The sequence below is a fragment of the Erythrolamprus reginae genome, chromosome 1 (assembly GCF_031021105.1).
Source record: "Erythrolamprus reginae isolate rEryReg1 chromosome 1, rEryReg1.hap1, whole genome shotgun sequence".
Lineage (NCBI taxonomy): Eukaryota > Metazoa > Chordata > Lepidosauria > Squamata > Dipsadidae > Erythrolamprus > Erythrolamprus reginae.
The window spans coordinates 205,437,774-205,454,744 of NC_091950.1; the positions used below are offsets into that span (position 1 = coordinate 205,437,774).

The 16,971-nt window shown below is 37.4% G+C and overlaps 1 protein-coding gene across 5 annotated transcripts in view; it reads right to left on the reverse strand.

Moving 5' to 3' along the window:
• Positions 1-15,188, reverse strand: part of PARD3B (par-3 family cell polarity regulator beta) — a 697,616-nt gene extending 682,428 nt beyond the window's left edge. For all 5 annotated transcript variants that reach the window (XM_070732030.1, XM_070732029.1, XM_070732032.1 and 2 more), the window contains exon 1: positions 14,027-15,188. In XM_070732030.1, the coding sequence (XP_070588131.1) occupies positions 14,027-14,146 (120 nt within the window). In that variant the 5' untranslated portion in view covers positions 14,147-15,188. The remainder of the gene's footprint in view (positions 1-14,026) is intronic.
• Positions 15,189-16,971: the final 1,783 nt, after the last annotated feature.

Below are 16,971 nucleotides of genomic sequence, written 5' to 3' on the forward strand. Positions count from 1 at the left end.
GACCCTTTGGTTAGTGCCACTGTCATTTCAAATAGTCACTGAGCAAACAGATGTTAAGCGAGAACTACCTATAGATTTCTGGACTGTTTTTTTGTATTGCCTTCTTCCAGCAGGTAGAAACATAGAAGACTGACGGCAGAAAAAGACCTCATGGTACATCTAGTCTGCCCTTATATTATTTCCGGTATTTTATCTTAGAATGAATATATGTTTATCCCAGGCATGTTTGAATTCAGTTACTGTGGATTTGCCAACCACGTCTGTTGGAAGTTTGTTCCAAGAATCTACTACTCTTTCAGTAAAATAATATTTTCTCATGTTGCTTTTGATCTTTCCCCCAACTGTTCCAAATGTGGTCTCACCAGCGCTCTATATAGCGGGACCACAATCTCCCTCTTCCTGCTTGTTATACCTCTAGCTATGCAGCCAAGCATCCTACTTGCTTTTCCTACCGCCCAACCACACTGCTCACCTATTTTGAGACTGTCAGAAATCACTACCCCTAAATCCTTCTCTTCTGATGCTTTTCCTAACACAGAACTGCCAATACAATACTCAGATTGAGGATTCCTTTTCCCCAAGTGCATTATTTTACATTTGGAAACATTAAACTGCAGTTTCCATTGCTTTGGTCATTTATCTAGTAAAACTGAGTCATTTACCATATTACAGATGCCTCCAGGAATATCAACCCTATTGCACACTTTAGAGTCATCGGCAAATAGGTAAACCTTCCATACCAAACCTTCCCCTATGTCACTCACAAACATATTAAAAAGAATAGGACCCAGAACAGACCCTTGTGGCACACCGCTTGTAACCTGACTCTGCTCAGAATACTTGCCATTAACAATAACTCTCTGATGTCTATGCTTCAGCCAGCTGCAAATCCACTGAACTATCCAGGGATTAAGTCCAATCTTCACTAATTTATCTATCAGCTCTTTATGTGGAACCATATCAAAGGCTTTGCTGAAGTCCAGATAGGCAATATCCATGGCACCACCTTCATCCAACACCTTTGTGACATAGTCAAAGAAATCAATGAGATTAGTCTGACATGATTTGCCTTCAGTAAAGCCATGCTGATTTGGGTCCAATAAGTTATTGGTTTTTAGGGTCCAATAAGTTATTGCTGATTTATCCTCTTTTTGAGTAGAGTCTCCATCATTTTAACTACAACTGATGTCAAGATGTCAGGCCTGTAGTTACCAGCTCCTTCTCTACTGCCCTTCTTGTGGATAGGCACAACACTGGCCATTCTCCAACCATCAGGAACATCTCCTGTTAACAGGGATTGGTTACACAAATCAGTCAGGGGGTAGCAATGACAAATATGAGTTCTTTAAGAACTCTGGGATGGATGCCATCTGGACATCAAGACATCAAGGTAGCAGCAAGCATTTCAACTTCCCAATTTAGCATATAGCCTGAGTCCTTCGGGATTGGGCAGCATAGAAGTCGAATGAATGAATGAATGAATGAATGAATGAATGAATGAATGAATGAATGAATGATTGTCTGAAGGTCACCCATCCAAGTAGGCTTTATCTTACATAGCAGAAGAGAGTGCTGGGCAGCGGGAGAGAAGAGAAGAAAGGGGAGAGGGGAAGGGAGAGGAGGGGTGGGGAGAGGAGTTTACTAGCCTGCCTGTAGCTTGTTATATTTTAGAATCTAGTAGCCACTAGATACTTACTGATTCTCTTGATCTTTACTAAAGGTAAACACACCAGCTTAATAGTAGACTTATAATTTTGGTGCTCTTATTCTCAAATAATTATTTCTATAATCAGGACAAATCCTGTTTTCTCTTTATTCCCTTACTCAACTACTGTAGGTGATGATATGCCCTTCCAATCTCACTGAATATAAGTGACTTTGGTAAATGTATAAGTTTTGTGTGCATGCTTCTAACACATTAGGGTATCCTGGTCCAATTGTATCCTTCCCTCCACTATACTAATCCCACCAGAAGCCCTCTAGAAGTAATTGTATTGCTAACACGCTAAAGAAAAATATGACAAATGATCTCCATTATATTTAAGCATCTGACTTCCACACATCAGAAAGAAAATAATATTGCTTAGATCCACTGCAAACTAAGTGTGATTTACAACTACCACAATAATCATAGCACATTATATTAACTTGCACAGATCTGATTAATGTAAATTATAGTACTGAACTGGAGGTTATACTTTTAAAGTAGAAAATTATCCAAAAATAGTTTCAGGAATTAATTGTTGCCATAGGGGGTAAAGCAAATATTTGTATCTGTTAACTTTTGTAATTTAATGTAGTTGATTTACAGGACCTATAAAATGTGCCTATAGGGAAAGTTTCCAAACATTAAAATTCCTGTAAAAAACATCCATGTTTGTTATCACTACTGATAAACTAAATCAGAGCACCACTTAGTTTAAAAACAGTAAGCTTTACTCAATTAGGAGATGCACAGCTTATGTAATATAGAAATTGCTACATTAGCAATATTCAATGAGTTTCAAAAATGTGGCTTCACTGCATGCTATCTACTTGTACAATTGTCAGAAAAAGAAAGAATTCCAATGGTGACTTTTTGAACTATATTAATGATTTCAAAAGAGTATTCCAAAGTTCTGTTCCATATTCCATTTTTAGACTGGTGGACACCAAACCTGAGCATATAGGCATGTAAAACCAATTAAAGGATGGGGATATTATATGATTGCAAATCCACAAATATTTACATTATCAGCATCAGCTCACTACAACCAAGAAAAAATTATTGTACCCTTGACTTACAACCATTCATTCAGTGACCTTTCAAAGTTACAATAATGCTGAACGAATTATGACAAGTAGTCCTTGAAATTCGAGTCCTCTCACCACCCCCACAGGAATTACATGATTGCAACCTGGGCACTGGGACCTGGGTTCACACATGCCCCACAATGAGGTGATCACTATCTGCAAATGTTCTTCTAGCTTCCACAGAAAAATCAATGAGAAAGACAGCAGAGAAGATCATACGTTGCTGGGGTAAGTCTCATCCTTGCACTTTCCCACAGTTTCTCTGTGATTATACACAGTGGCCACTTCCCAACTCTCACCTTCCTTGCACCTTACCCTGCCATGCATCCTTCCCAATTTTCCCTTGCACCTTCTCCAATCCACCAACATCTATTATACAGACCCTTGCAGCCTCATAAACCCTCCCTAACCAGCATTGTGACTCTCACATATACTCTCACACACCCTTCGCCAATCCTCCCCTGTAGGGTCTAGGTAGGACAACTGTGCCAATCTGCCCCAAGACAACTTGCCCCGGAACAACCCATGTGGGATAATTCAATGTAAATAAATGTTATCCACCACTGTTTCTTCTATCTTACTTACACTTTTGTCAATGGAAATAATATCAAAGAAATAGTGGATAGTATTTACCACATTGCGTTATCCCTCATAAAATTCTCCCACAGCGAGTTGTCCCATAGCAAGTTGGCCACGGCCAGTTCTCCCATGGTATGTTGGTGTAGTGATATGACCAGGCAAAGTTGGCTGCAGCAAGTTGTCGAATTCTACCCGTGCAGCCTCATACAGCCTCCTGATCCATGTTGCATCTTTTGCACACCCCAAAACACACTTGCACACCCATCCTAACCTGTGCACCCTCCACTGTTGTGCACCCTTAACTCCCACTGTATTCTTTATGTGCCCCTCACAACTTCCCCAAACCACATTTCTCACATACATCCTTAACCTACCCCTTATGCATCTTGCTCCATCAGTTACTAATCTGTGTACCCGTGACATGTAACTTCCTGCCAGATTTCCCAATGTCTTTGGTTGTCCCTGCCACATGACATGAGATTTGTTTAATGATGGCAACCAGGATTGCTGTCACTAAGCAATACTGTCATGCTTTATGACCATATCACTTAGCTATAGAAATCCAGTCCCAATTGCCACTGGAAGACGAAGACTACTTGAACACACATTGATTGAATATATCACCTTCTAGGGCTTTTGAAGCTATACCTCCTTTCAAGTTGTCCAGGTAATTAATTTTATAACACAAGGAACAAGCCTGAGATGCCAGTTTACAGGGTCATATAAGGCTTCTCGGGACTTTAGATGGATTCCTAAGGGTTTTTAAAAATTATTTCCATCAAATCAGTCATGGGGCAAAAAGAATACAAATTGTAGTTAAAAGAAAACTGTGTAAAACCCTGTTTTAAATCAGGATAATTTAGAATGGAACGGAACAGAACAGAACAGAATAGAATTCTTTATTGGCCAAGTGTGAGGAATTTGTCTTGGTGCACATGCTCTCAGTGTACACAAAAGAAAGAGATACATTTGTCAAGAATCATGAGGTACAACACTTAATGATTGTCATAGGATTCAAAAAAGCAATGAGAAAACAATCAATATTAATAAAAATCTTAAGGATATAAGCAACAAGTTACAGTCATACAGTCATAAATTGAAGGAAATGGATGACAGGAATGATGAGGAAAAAACTAGTAGTAATAGTAGTGCAGACTTAGTAAATAGTTTGACAGGGTTGAGGGAATTATTTGTTTAGCAGAGTGATGGCGTTCAAGAAAAAACTGTTCTTGTGTCTAGTTGTCTCAGTGTGCAGTGTTCTGTAGCGATGTTATGAGGGTAGGAGTCAAAACAGTTTGTGTCCAGGATGTAAGGGGTCAGTAAATATTTTCCCTGCCCTCTTTTTGACTCGTGCAGTATACAGGTCCTCAATGGAAGGCAGGTTGGCAGCAATTGTTTTGTCTGCAGTTCTGATTATCCTCTGAAGTCTGTGTCAGTCTTGTTGGGTTGCAGAACCAAACCAGACAGTTATAGAGGTGCAGATGACAGACTCATACTTATCGTATTATAGAAAGACCTTTTGATTTATTTATTTTTTAGTACAACTCAGTCATGTATTGTAGACAAAAATTCTGGATGCCAGTTACAATTTTTAAACAGGTTAAACTTTGGCAAGGTTAATAATGGTTATGGAACTTGCCTAATTATTAACAGATGTATATGCATTTGTTTCATCTTTGCTATATGCCACTCAGAGTTGTTTTGAATTGGGTAGCCACATAAATAAACAATTCATCTTAGTAGTTACATCATGCATTAAGAAAAATATTTTCCTCAGTGTCATTCAATGATTGGATGCACGCACCACATTGCTATACAGTACTTGGTCCTTATTTGCCTTAAATTTAGGGAAATTTAACAGTATGACTGATACTGTTATTCTAATGGTTATGATTCAGTGTTTCATTTTTAATAAGCAAAAATATTTATTTCCATTTTATTTAGAACATTTATATGATTTATATTTATACATATGAATATAATATGAATATAAAACATATAAATATGATATGAATATGTATATAAGAGCCAGTTATTTAGAATATTTATGGAGATAGATAGAGAGAAGCAATTTGATCCAGTGATTAAGGCACGAGACTAGAAAGCGGGAGGTTATGAGTTCAAGACCCGCCATAATCAGAGAGCCAGCCATTCTCTTACCCCAGTGCTTTTCAATTATTTTCTATTATGCCCTTTCTATGAAGAAGTAAAATTTACATTTACAATAAAGTAAAGGCCAATGCGTGTCTCACAGCCCACCCCACCTGACCTGCCATCCCAAATTGTGCACCACCACATGATGCGCATTCTATTTGACATTTGTACTGGTACCTCCCCGCGTTCCTCGACATTGTGTCCAGGGCAGCCCATTCTAAAAGAAAACATCTCATAAGTTCAAGAAGTTTTATTGAACTTACATGATGTTTTCTTTTAGAACAGGATGCCCTGGACACGCTGAGAAACACGATGAAGGTACTGGTACAAGTGTGAGATAGGATACGCATTTTACTCCCTGTGGCAAAAAAAACACATTGCCCCCTGGCATCATTCCACGCCCCCTCCAGGAAGACCTGCCCCACTATTTGAGAAACACTATAACTTAGCCCAACCAACTCAGGGTTGTTATTGTGGTGAAAACAGGGTGTTGGACATGTTTTCTATCTTCAGTTATTGGCAAAATAATAAAGGTGAAATATAAATAAAGTCTTTCCTCAAACACTATAAGTTATACATAAAAATACCTTATACATTTCTCTGTTTTTAATTTCCTGCTGAGTTCCTTTGTTTGTGCATGTACATGATGGTTACTTCAACAAGCAATATTACATGTTTTAAATTTTCCTAATGTAATTTCACATTATAATACATTTTAATCTTCAGTTAAGCAATGAAAAAAAATGCCATAAAACGATAAAAGTAAGCCAAGAATCAAATAATAACCCACCTGAAAGCCACAAAAACTAACAAATACTGCTTGAAATTTCTTAAAACAATTAAAATGGGTATTATTTAAGCAGATGTTTTAGCACAAAGAAAATGTTAATTTTTACAAAGTTACATTTGATTCTTACCTTACATAACAGGTGTCAAAATACATATTTTAAATGTGACATTGTATATTATTTCAGCCTTTCATTATTTTAGTTTTTTATTTCAGATTGTGGAAATAATATATTACTAGCATTAAGGTATACTGTAATTACTAATAGTCTTCTATTTTATCCAATAAATCCATAGCTGTTCTCTTATTTTTCTAGAAAAGTAATCTAAACCTATCATTATTATATTCAAGGCAACAAGGATCTCCTATTTTATTTTTCATGACCTTTAACATATATAGCTATATTACCAAGATATTGGCATTGTTAAATACCTTCTTTAATCAGCAAAGCATCATTCAATAAAAAAAACTGAATGTAAGAGATTGTGTCATAACCCACAAAAAAGGAGAACACAATCACTGCATTCATTGTTGAATGACAGTGAAACAAAAGCGCATCAAGCATTTAACCATCTGCAGATTATATGCTTTCTCATATTAACTATTCTTTAGACTTTAAAAAAATGTCAGAGGTTGAATCCAGGCTATTTAATGCTCATTTATTATATGGGTACAGCTGTTTTACACTCACACACACCCTACATATGCATAGAGAATAAATATCATGAAGCCAATTTTAAAATAGTTTTTCCCTCTGGGAATTCTAAGCTATAATGTGCATCTATGTATTTTTCAATGAAAATAAATGCGGTAAAATGCAGGTACATATGTGAATGTAATAGAGATAATATTTTTCATATTTTGAAGTTTTCTAAAGATAGAAAAATGGTTGGAGAAATTTTAAAATGGCCAAATATTTACAAAGAATTAGAACAAAGCATTAGGAAATCAGTTTTTAGAAATTAATGTCTACTAAAATAAAATGACTGCATACAGTAGAAGAACAGTCTTCTGCCCATTTTATTATATCAAGTGTCACTTGAGAAATAAAAAGTTGTATGTATTGGGAATGAATGTTAGGCCCCTAGCATTCAAAAGAGAGAATGGGAAGGAAAGTATTAATAATATTTTTGGAGCCAGATGGATACCCAGCTTTCAAGTTCACCCATTGATATGGCAGCTCACTGGGGACGTTGGGTTGCTCACTCTCAGCTCAACCAACCCACAGGACTGATGTTGTAGGGCAGTGATGGCAACCTTTTTTTTGCTCAGGTGGAAAAAGGACACGCACATATGTGCCAATGCCCATAATGCAATGCCCTCTCCCCATGCATGCATGCACAACCCCCCACGCTCTCCCCTAGTATATGCGTACAGGTCTCACTGAAGCCTCTGGACTCTGTGGATGGTGAAAACGGGCCGAATGGGCCTACCTGAAGTTCAGAAACGAACTTCTAGTAGGCCCGTTGAGCCCATTCTTCGCCATCCAGAGAGTCCAGAGGATTTCCCGAAGCATGGAAGAAGAAAAAATGGCTTCCCCCACCCTCTGGAAGGCCGAAAATCATCTGGCCAGTGCACACATGCGCATTGGAACTGACATAGGGCAATGCCTCGTGTGCTCTCAGATGCAACCTGTGGCACACATGCCATATGTTCGCCATCACAGTTGTGGGGAAACAGGAAAGAAACTGTACCTATTGTACTTAGGCCTTTCACAAAAAGTTTTTATAGGTGCACAGTGGGCTAACAGAAGAGACTAAGAAACTGCATTAGTAAATCCAACTTTTAGATTCTGAATTTAGCACATACAGTACATTGCAGTTTTTCATTTTCACAATAACTGTCAGGTATTTTTCATTATTACCAACTCTACCTCATTTTTAAAATATATTTTAAGTTATCAATAAAAAAGAAGCTTTAACTTTATTAGCAAACATAAAATTGTCAGAAATGAAAAAAGAAAGCCACAGAAGTGAAAGAAAAAAATATATGCCACAGACAGACAAAAAAAGGAAGTACAGTAGTTGTGGTTTAGGGGTGATAACTATAGGAAACCAAGTTCCCCTAATATTAAAGTCGTTATGGAAGAAATTGATATGCGTAGTACATTAAGGTTTTAGTTCTTTTTAATAGTATGCTACAAAATCGCCTTTCAATTATATAGGACCCTGTCTATGATTTATACTCAAGAGTTCTCTCTTAAACTTGACAAGCAATCACCCATAATTCTCACTGTACCATGAGGCACTGATATACAAAAGTGATACTTGAGCTTATTAATATGCTTGTCATGATGAGCAAATTTGAGTGTTGTACAGCTTAATTAAGATTTTCTATTCAAGAAAATATATTGATGCACCAGAGGCAAATTAGAGAATTGCTAATGAACTCTGATTTAGAAAGGGATAAATTTGTATTTAGATAGATAGGAGGGTACATAGTTCTGCATATGTTTGAATAAGCACACCTAAATATTCAGCTCATAGTTACTACTGCTATGACATATAATAATCCTGTCCATCAGGAAAATTAAGCATCACACTTGCAGAACAAGCAAAAAACTTCAATCCATGTTAATGGAAAATAAATTATTAAAAATATTGGTTATAATAACGAGTAATTTTTTTCTACACATTTGCACAAATATATTATATTGATTTAGAAATGTACAAGAATGCTAATCAAGAACTCAACAGTCTATTAAACTTATAGGACTGAAACATATTTCTGCAAATTTCACCATTATCCTTAAGACAGCTATTAGGGTTATTTTAATCAAGGCATCACTTTGTAAAAGAGGCATAGCCTGCCAGTTACCTAAAAGTAGCTTGCAATTCAATCCTAAAATTCAATTGTTTGAAATAAGTATAGTTTGCAATGAAAAACTAATTGTCTGTTCCAAAATCTGTTGATTTATTTTTATTTGGAAATACATTAATAGGCTCTTATAAATGGATCTGTGCCTGCTATTTTATTGACTAATGCACTCTTCATGTCTCCTGAACTTGGAAAACTAAAAAAAAACCACCCTGCCAAATTGAAGAATATCAGAACACATGAAGGAATCTGTAATCATAATGCTTCGTTTTCCCCCACATTTTGGAACAGGGCTTGATTTGTTCTAAGCTTGGACAATCTGGATGAGTTGTTTTGATCTCACAGAAATGAACACTTTTGCAAAAGTTAAAATCTTTCTGTTTTAACCATGTAGCAGACCACATACAGCCAATATATATATTTATCCATGCTTGATGGGAGTTTTAACAAAACTGGCTATTTAAGAAAGGCATTGCCTAATAAATCTTAAAAGTGACTCATTGATTTCAATAAACCAATTTATCTACAAATAACAAGATTATTTCATAAATTACAATACTTTCAGTTCTTCTTAGCACTAGACTTAGACTTATACATCTCTCCATCGTGCTTTACAGTATTATTAGAGCTGTTTTATAGCATCAGCATATTACCCTCAACAATCTGGATCCTCATTTTGCTGCCCTCAAAAGGATGGAAGGCTGACTTAACCTTGAGACCCATCATGATCGAACTCCAGGCAATGGGCAGAGTTAGCCTACACTACTGTGTTCTAACCACTATGTCACCAATGCTGTTCTTAATTGGATGCAAACCTTATAATCCTAGGATTCTTAATCAAGCTTTCTCTTATACAAGTATGTACCTCAAGTCATATATTTCTCTCCAACTACTAGGAAAGTATGCATTTTATACAAAAGTTAAATATCCTTTCAACTTTAGACACAATCTCTGGAACAGAAACAAGGCTACAGGTTAATATGAAGAGAATTGTCAACATCACTATCTTTATGCAAAACCTTTAAAAGTATCAGTATTAATAATATTATATATCAGCTGATATACAGTTTCCCCAAGCAACTGATTTGCCCAATCACACTGTGCAGCCTATGACACACTGTGTCATAAGCCGCAGAATACACTAGGTTTTCCCCAACTATCTATAGATCTATAATAACATCTTAACCTAAGGCACATCTTGTTCACATACACCAGATCTAACAAGTGACGTTTTTCTTAGAAGTGGATCTGTCACACCAATATTATATGTATTCTGTTATATTACAAATCCCAGCTTACTCCCTCGTATCTTTTTTAAAATATAAAATGTCTGTTTTAAAATTTTGGCCCACAAAGGATACAAGAAAAAGATTGAGTCTTAGCTAAATTAAGTAACTTCATATATAATAAATATGATCTAACAAATTGAGGAATGTTTCTTTCAAATTCTGTAACTGCCTGATGAAATAAACTGAAGAATCTGAATACAGTATTCGCTTTACCATGAAGTAATTACTAGTGTCAATTCAGGCTTGAGATAAATAATTAGGCACTTCAGATACTATGTACTAATAACTCAAAACATTTATCAAAGGCAGAAGAAACTAAGTCTTCATTTTTCCTCTCTGAAAATACTGCTCAAGAGTAAAATTTAATTATCTACCCAACACAATCCCCATCCATAACTCTGATTTCATGCCAGTATTTTCATTTTTACAGATAATTTGCAGGAAAAAAGATGCACTGAACTTCATAATACCCGATGCAACTGAACAATGAACAAGTTTCTAAGAGAGCTAGAAGTTTCACATAAATGTAAAATTGCATAAGATTTCCCAGCCTCCTATTGTTTCAACATTTGTTTATTCAACATTTTAATTTATTAATATTAGAATTATAACACAAGTATTTAAGGTTTACACAAGTAAAATACAGATGTACAACTTCCAGCAATATAAAGATCACATCAGATCTTAGATGCTACCACCATTTTCCAGTGGACAGTGGCAAGAAAAATCTTTGAAAGTTTAACTAAATTTGTCAATGGAAGAGGTAAAAATTCAGATACCATTATCAACAGTAGAGTTACAGTAGAGGCAGTGAATTGTTTTCTCTCTCTGCTAAGAACATACTTGATCTTTGAGCAAAAAAGGATAAAAAACAAAAACTGAATCTAACTGTATTTCATGAGCATCAGTCCTCAATATTAAATGAAGGTAATATGATCACTCTACAATAAAATGTTACTAACTTCCCTTCCACATTAAAAATTATAATTTGGCAATCACTTTTGAAGGTGCTCTGCTCAAGACCTGTGCTCTGCTCAAGACATTTGGGGACTGCACGTAACTCTAGAACTTTAGATTGTGCATGTCGGATTTACGAGTCATATTCCAATCATACCTCTCTTTGATTCTCTCCTAAGAAACCAGAAGAAATTCAGACCTAAGAAGAAAGCAGTAAGCCATTAATTCCATTTCAGTTCTAATACAGAACTAAATTATGAAGACATTCTGGATTTAGATAGTCACTCTGAAAAGAAAGTGGAAGAGCAATAAAGTAGCATTGATCAGAACACAAAAGCATTGTAGCTTACTGTTATATTGGAATAAATTCAATGTGCTATTCTATATTTAAAAAATTCGTTATTATTTTTGCAAAATAAAGGTGCCAAGAATTACTAACTAGGGAGTTTTTCCTAGATTCTTTCTCAATGATTTCCATGTATAGGAGGTATTTTTGATAAAAGATTATCTAGAATAAGCATCATCATCAAGAAGAAAATGTTCTTGCAATCAGCTCAATTCTAAATTGGTGGTGTGGCACAAAATCAGGTGTCTAAGTTGCATGATGTTTACAGAATGGTAAAAATAAACACTCTGAGAGTGCCTGATTTACATTTTACTTAGACAGAATTTACATATTGAAGTTATACTCTGGTGACAGGTTGGTAAAAGACAAACTACCACAAATACATTCATTTCAATATCAAGCCTTTGAAGATGATTTGCATATGACTTTTGCAATATGCTTTTGTATGCTCTACCACAGGAACTATGAGGCAGCTTCCAGATGTATGGGTTAAAACCACTAATTCCAGACCAGTGACCACACTTTCACTTTTTGTTTACTCTTACTTAAAGCAGCTCAGACAGGTCACTGGGAAAATAAGCAGATTTTTTTGACTTAAAAAACTAACTATCACCATAACTCTTCATTTATCAAAAATAGTAATCCATAATTTTGTAGCTCAAATTTAAAGGCAAAAGGATGTTTGGAACATGCAGGGGTATACCAACAGCCTCTTGATGTAGTACCTTAAATCATATTTTCCCTGTAGCTGCAGAGGGCAACCTTATGAGTACAGAAAAAGACATGGATGCTTTAGTTAGCTAGAGACAGGTTCTATGTAGGCAACCCAGTACTGAACTTTCCTTTGCCTTTGAAGCTACCGTACAGCTACTGGGCAGATTTTAAAAATACTATCAATAATATGGAAGAAACAAGATTCAGAGATGTCAATAAAAATTATGGTTTGCACCATTTGTGCAATTTAAGGGAGTGACAGGAGGAAAACAGAATAGAATTGACATACTCAGCTTGTAATATAAAAATAGAAAGAACACAATAATAAAATTATGCTTTTCTAGAGATTGCCAGACACATTACTATGGAAGCTTCAGAATGGCTGACTGTTCTTATTTCTATTTGGGCTTTCTCCAATCACTGAGATAAACAAGGAATTCTAAGAGGACATGAGATCAGGAAAAGAGGACCTGAATGTTATAAGTGTATAGTCATCACTCAACAGGGAAAGTTTTTGAAGACTACTCTTGGGATTCTGGTAAATGTATAACTGAATTAATGTTCTTTCAAAGAAAATGACATTTTCCAGTTTAATCCATTTCTGGTCATTGGTCAATGGTGATATTAAATAAGACACTGAGCTATGTAACGCTCTGCATCTAATCTCCCAAAGTTAGTTAGTCACAAATATGTTATTTGCCAGAGTTCTACAAACTATGTCTCCGGTCTCTTGCTTTTGAGTTTCAGTAGCCACTAATGATTGGGCGTACCTTCCATCAGAACTAATGAGATCTGGATATCTAAGTCTGATCCCGCACCTGTTTGTATCAAATACTAAAATTTAAAGGTGAGTCAAATATCACACATGAAAAACAGCCAAAAACATATTACTACTTAATTATACACATACTAACAGCCGCTAGATTAGCAATCGCACAAAAATGGAAGAATGAACACATGCCCTCCAAAACAATGGTAATTAACAAAATACTAGAATGCGCAGAAATGAGTAAACTCACTCTAGAATTACATAATGGACGAAAGAAAGAAATATATATCATATGGGAGAAACTATAAACATGGCTTGAAAAAAGAAAAAAATCTACAAATCCACAAACATTAATATTACACTGATGTCAAGGAAGTGAATATCAGTAAAATCTTAATAATGTAACATGCTTTTTTTCTTTGTACATTACTTGTATCACTTGTATTATACTGTACCGTTTCCTTTTTTTGTTTTGTTTTCTTGTTACATGTGTTTATCTTATTGTTATTATGTGTCCTTAAGTATGTTTGTAAAACTTTTGAAAACTCACAATAAAAAATATTTTTTAAAAAAGTAAAAAATACTGTATATGTGATATATATACACAGAGAGAGAGAGAAGATGAAGTTTCACACTTTCAACCTGCTTTAGTGCCATTTTTGATATTAACAACTTGTAATAAAAAAACTCATAATAGATTTTCCCACTCAAAATGCCTTATGCATGCAGCGGAAAGATGCAGCCAATCACCCTGCACAAGGAATAGTTAAGCAACAGGTGACTTTGCCTACAGTGTGTTTACAGCAGAAGTCAAGGCTTACCTTTTCTTTGGTTCTTAGGTACCTCTGTAGAGCCTGGTGGGTTAAATCTCTAACCCGGATTTGTCCATCTTTACAGGGAACTACAATCCCCGTCTTGCCAAAACAAACTGTCACTTTCATCTCATCCGAATAAAAACAAATGTAGATGAGGATTCTTTTTTAAAAAAAATGGCACATTCAGAAAAGGGTGGGTGTGGGAAATACTAAAGTCTCGCAATAATCGGGGACCTTGTTTAGAAAGGCAAAACTCAGCAAACTCTAAACTCCCGAAGAGAAACTACTCTCAGCAGCAGGTGTTTGTGTTTTGACACTGCGTGAAAAAGAGGGGAGGAAAGAAGGAAGGAAGTAAAAAAAGGGGGACAAGGAACCAGAATTCCTCAGCAAGGGCAGGACAGAGGCCTGGCAGGCAAAGACAAGCTTGAAACCGCTCAGCCCTCAAGTCTTGGAGGGAAAGCAAAACGGCAACAAAGGTCACACACGCACAAGTTTCTCAAGGCGGGGGGAGAGAGAGAGAGAGGATGGCTAGGTTTAATCCGCAGAAAAGCGCCGCCCGAAGCCAACTCTGGTTAACTGGGAGGGATTGAGCAATCACTCGGGTTTCCGCTTATGGACGCGCCCCCCCCCCCCCCTCCTTAAACAGGAACCCAGAGATGCGAGGGCTTGGGAAGCGATAGCCCCACGCGACCCCGGCAAGGAGACATAGAAAAGCAGGTCGCTGCTTCCCACAAACACACACAAACTCCTCCTCAGACTGCTCTCCCCGAGGGCGGGGGGGAAGAAGGAAGCTCTTGCAGGCCAAGCCTAGGGTTACAGCAAACCGCCGTCTCCGCCGCGCCCCATGCCCGGGCCTGGCGACTCTTTCTTCTTCTTCCCACCACGCTTTTCTCCCTCCCTCTCTCTCTCTCCCTCTCTCTTCCCCCCTTCCGGGCCTCTCCGCCGCCACTTGAGTACGGCAACTTCAACTCCCGCCCCTTCTCGCGCGCTCGCCTCCCCGGCTCTCGCTCTCTCGGTTCCTCCCGCCTCCCCTCCCGCCCGGCTCAGCGCTGCGGCATCGCTCCAAAGGTTGGCGTTTGGGGGTGGGTGGGTCGGTGGGTGTTGCTTTCCTTGACTGCTCCCACCCAGCAAGCGAGCCCTGCCTGGAACTTAAAGGGTCCGCCGCCCCGCCTCGCCTCGCCCTGCGCTGAATTCCGGGAGAGGGGCGCACCCGCAAACCCAACGCAACAAGTCCCGCTGGGCCTCTCAGAAGAGAATAGAGGGAGGACGCCTGTGCCTTCGGGTTATAAAAGGAACGCAGATCCGGAAGAACAATAAAGTCCTGGGCTTGTTTTGTTTTCACGACGGTTAAGGGAACCTTTTGTAACCACTCCAAGGTTTACGCACACAAGTTTTTGATTTATATTAACCAAGTCCGGGAAAAAATCCTTTTGGGCAACTGTTAAATTCTCTTGCTCCAATTCGCTTCGGATTACTTCTTTAGGAAAGAATGCTGCCTACCCCCTCTCCTTTATTGCAAAGCGCCTGGAAAAACAGGCGGGGAAATTCTTAAAATGTCCTATTAACCAGTAAAAACAAAATAATAGCAGGACTCTACTGTATTTCGACATATTGAGATTTATACCCTGTCCTTGAGCTGCCTTAGATGCACTTATTTTGTGCCTTCAAGTCAGCTTGCCTCCAGGTGATTGCTTGGACTCCCTGCAGTTTTCTGGGCAAGGTTTTTTCCGGAGTGGTTTGCCTTTGCTTCCTTTCTAGGGCTGAGAGAATGACTGGCTGAAGTCACCCAGGTGGGTTTCTGTGTAAGGAAGAACCGGAATTCTGGGTAACTGAACTTAAGAATAACTTTAGAGTTTGCTCCAAAGCCAAATAAACCAATTATGGCTTACTGAGATATAAAAAAAGCACAAAACTCTTAACCTTCCGAGACAGAGTAAAAAGATTTAATTAGTTTTATTCCACTTTTATTTGCCAAGATATGAAAACAGTAAATATAAAAGACAACCTACATCTTTTGTGCAACCTAAGTCATTAAAAGACATGTTAGTTCAGAGGATAATTAGAACTGCAGAAAAAACTATTGCTACCAACCTGCCTTCTATTGAGGACCTACAGGAGTCAAAAATAGGGCTGTGAAACTATTTACAGACACCTCACATCCTGGACACAAACTACTTCAACTCCTACCTTCGAAAAGATGCTATAGAGCACTGCACACCAGAACAACTAGACACCAGAACAGTTTTTTCCCAAACACCATCATTCTGCTGAACAAATAATTCCCCACTGTCAAACTATTTACTAAGTTTGCACTACTATTAATTTTATTGTTTCCATCATCCATCTCCTCCACAAATGACTGTAACTTTGTTGTTTGTATGGTTACAATTTATATTGACTGGTTCCTAATATGATTGGATTGCTTATTTGTTCCCGAACTATCATTAAGTGTTGTACCTTATGATTATTGATTATTATTTATGTACACAGAGAGAATATGCACCAAGACAAATCCTAGTCCTTGATTTAAGACCAAAATTGACCCCAGAAATTATTTTGCTGTGATAAATTTGTTGTGTGTTTTGCACCATTTTACAACTGTTTTTGCCAAATTTCTTAAATGAATTCACTGTGGTTGTTAAATTAGTAACAGAGTGGTTAAATGAATGTGGCTTCCCCTTAGAGGTCAGATGGTTACAAAACGTGATTACATGACCCCCAGGACACTGCAGTGAACTAGTTGTCACACATCTGTAAATCACATGGCCATGGGGATGCTACAGTGATCGTAAGTGTGAAAAGTTGTCATAAGTAACTTTTTTCAGTGCCACTGTAACTTTGAACTGTTACTAAATGAGCTGTTGTAACTTTATGACACCAACCTCTCTTCAGATTTCCATAAAACAAGAGGAAGCAGTGTTCTACTAGCTTATCTGTGAACAAAGAGCAGA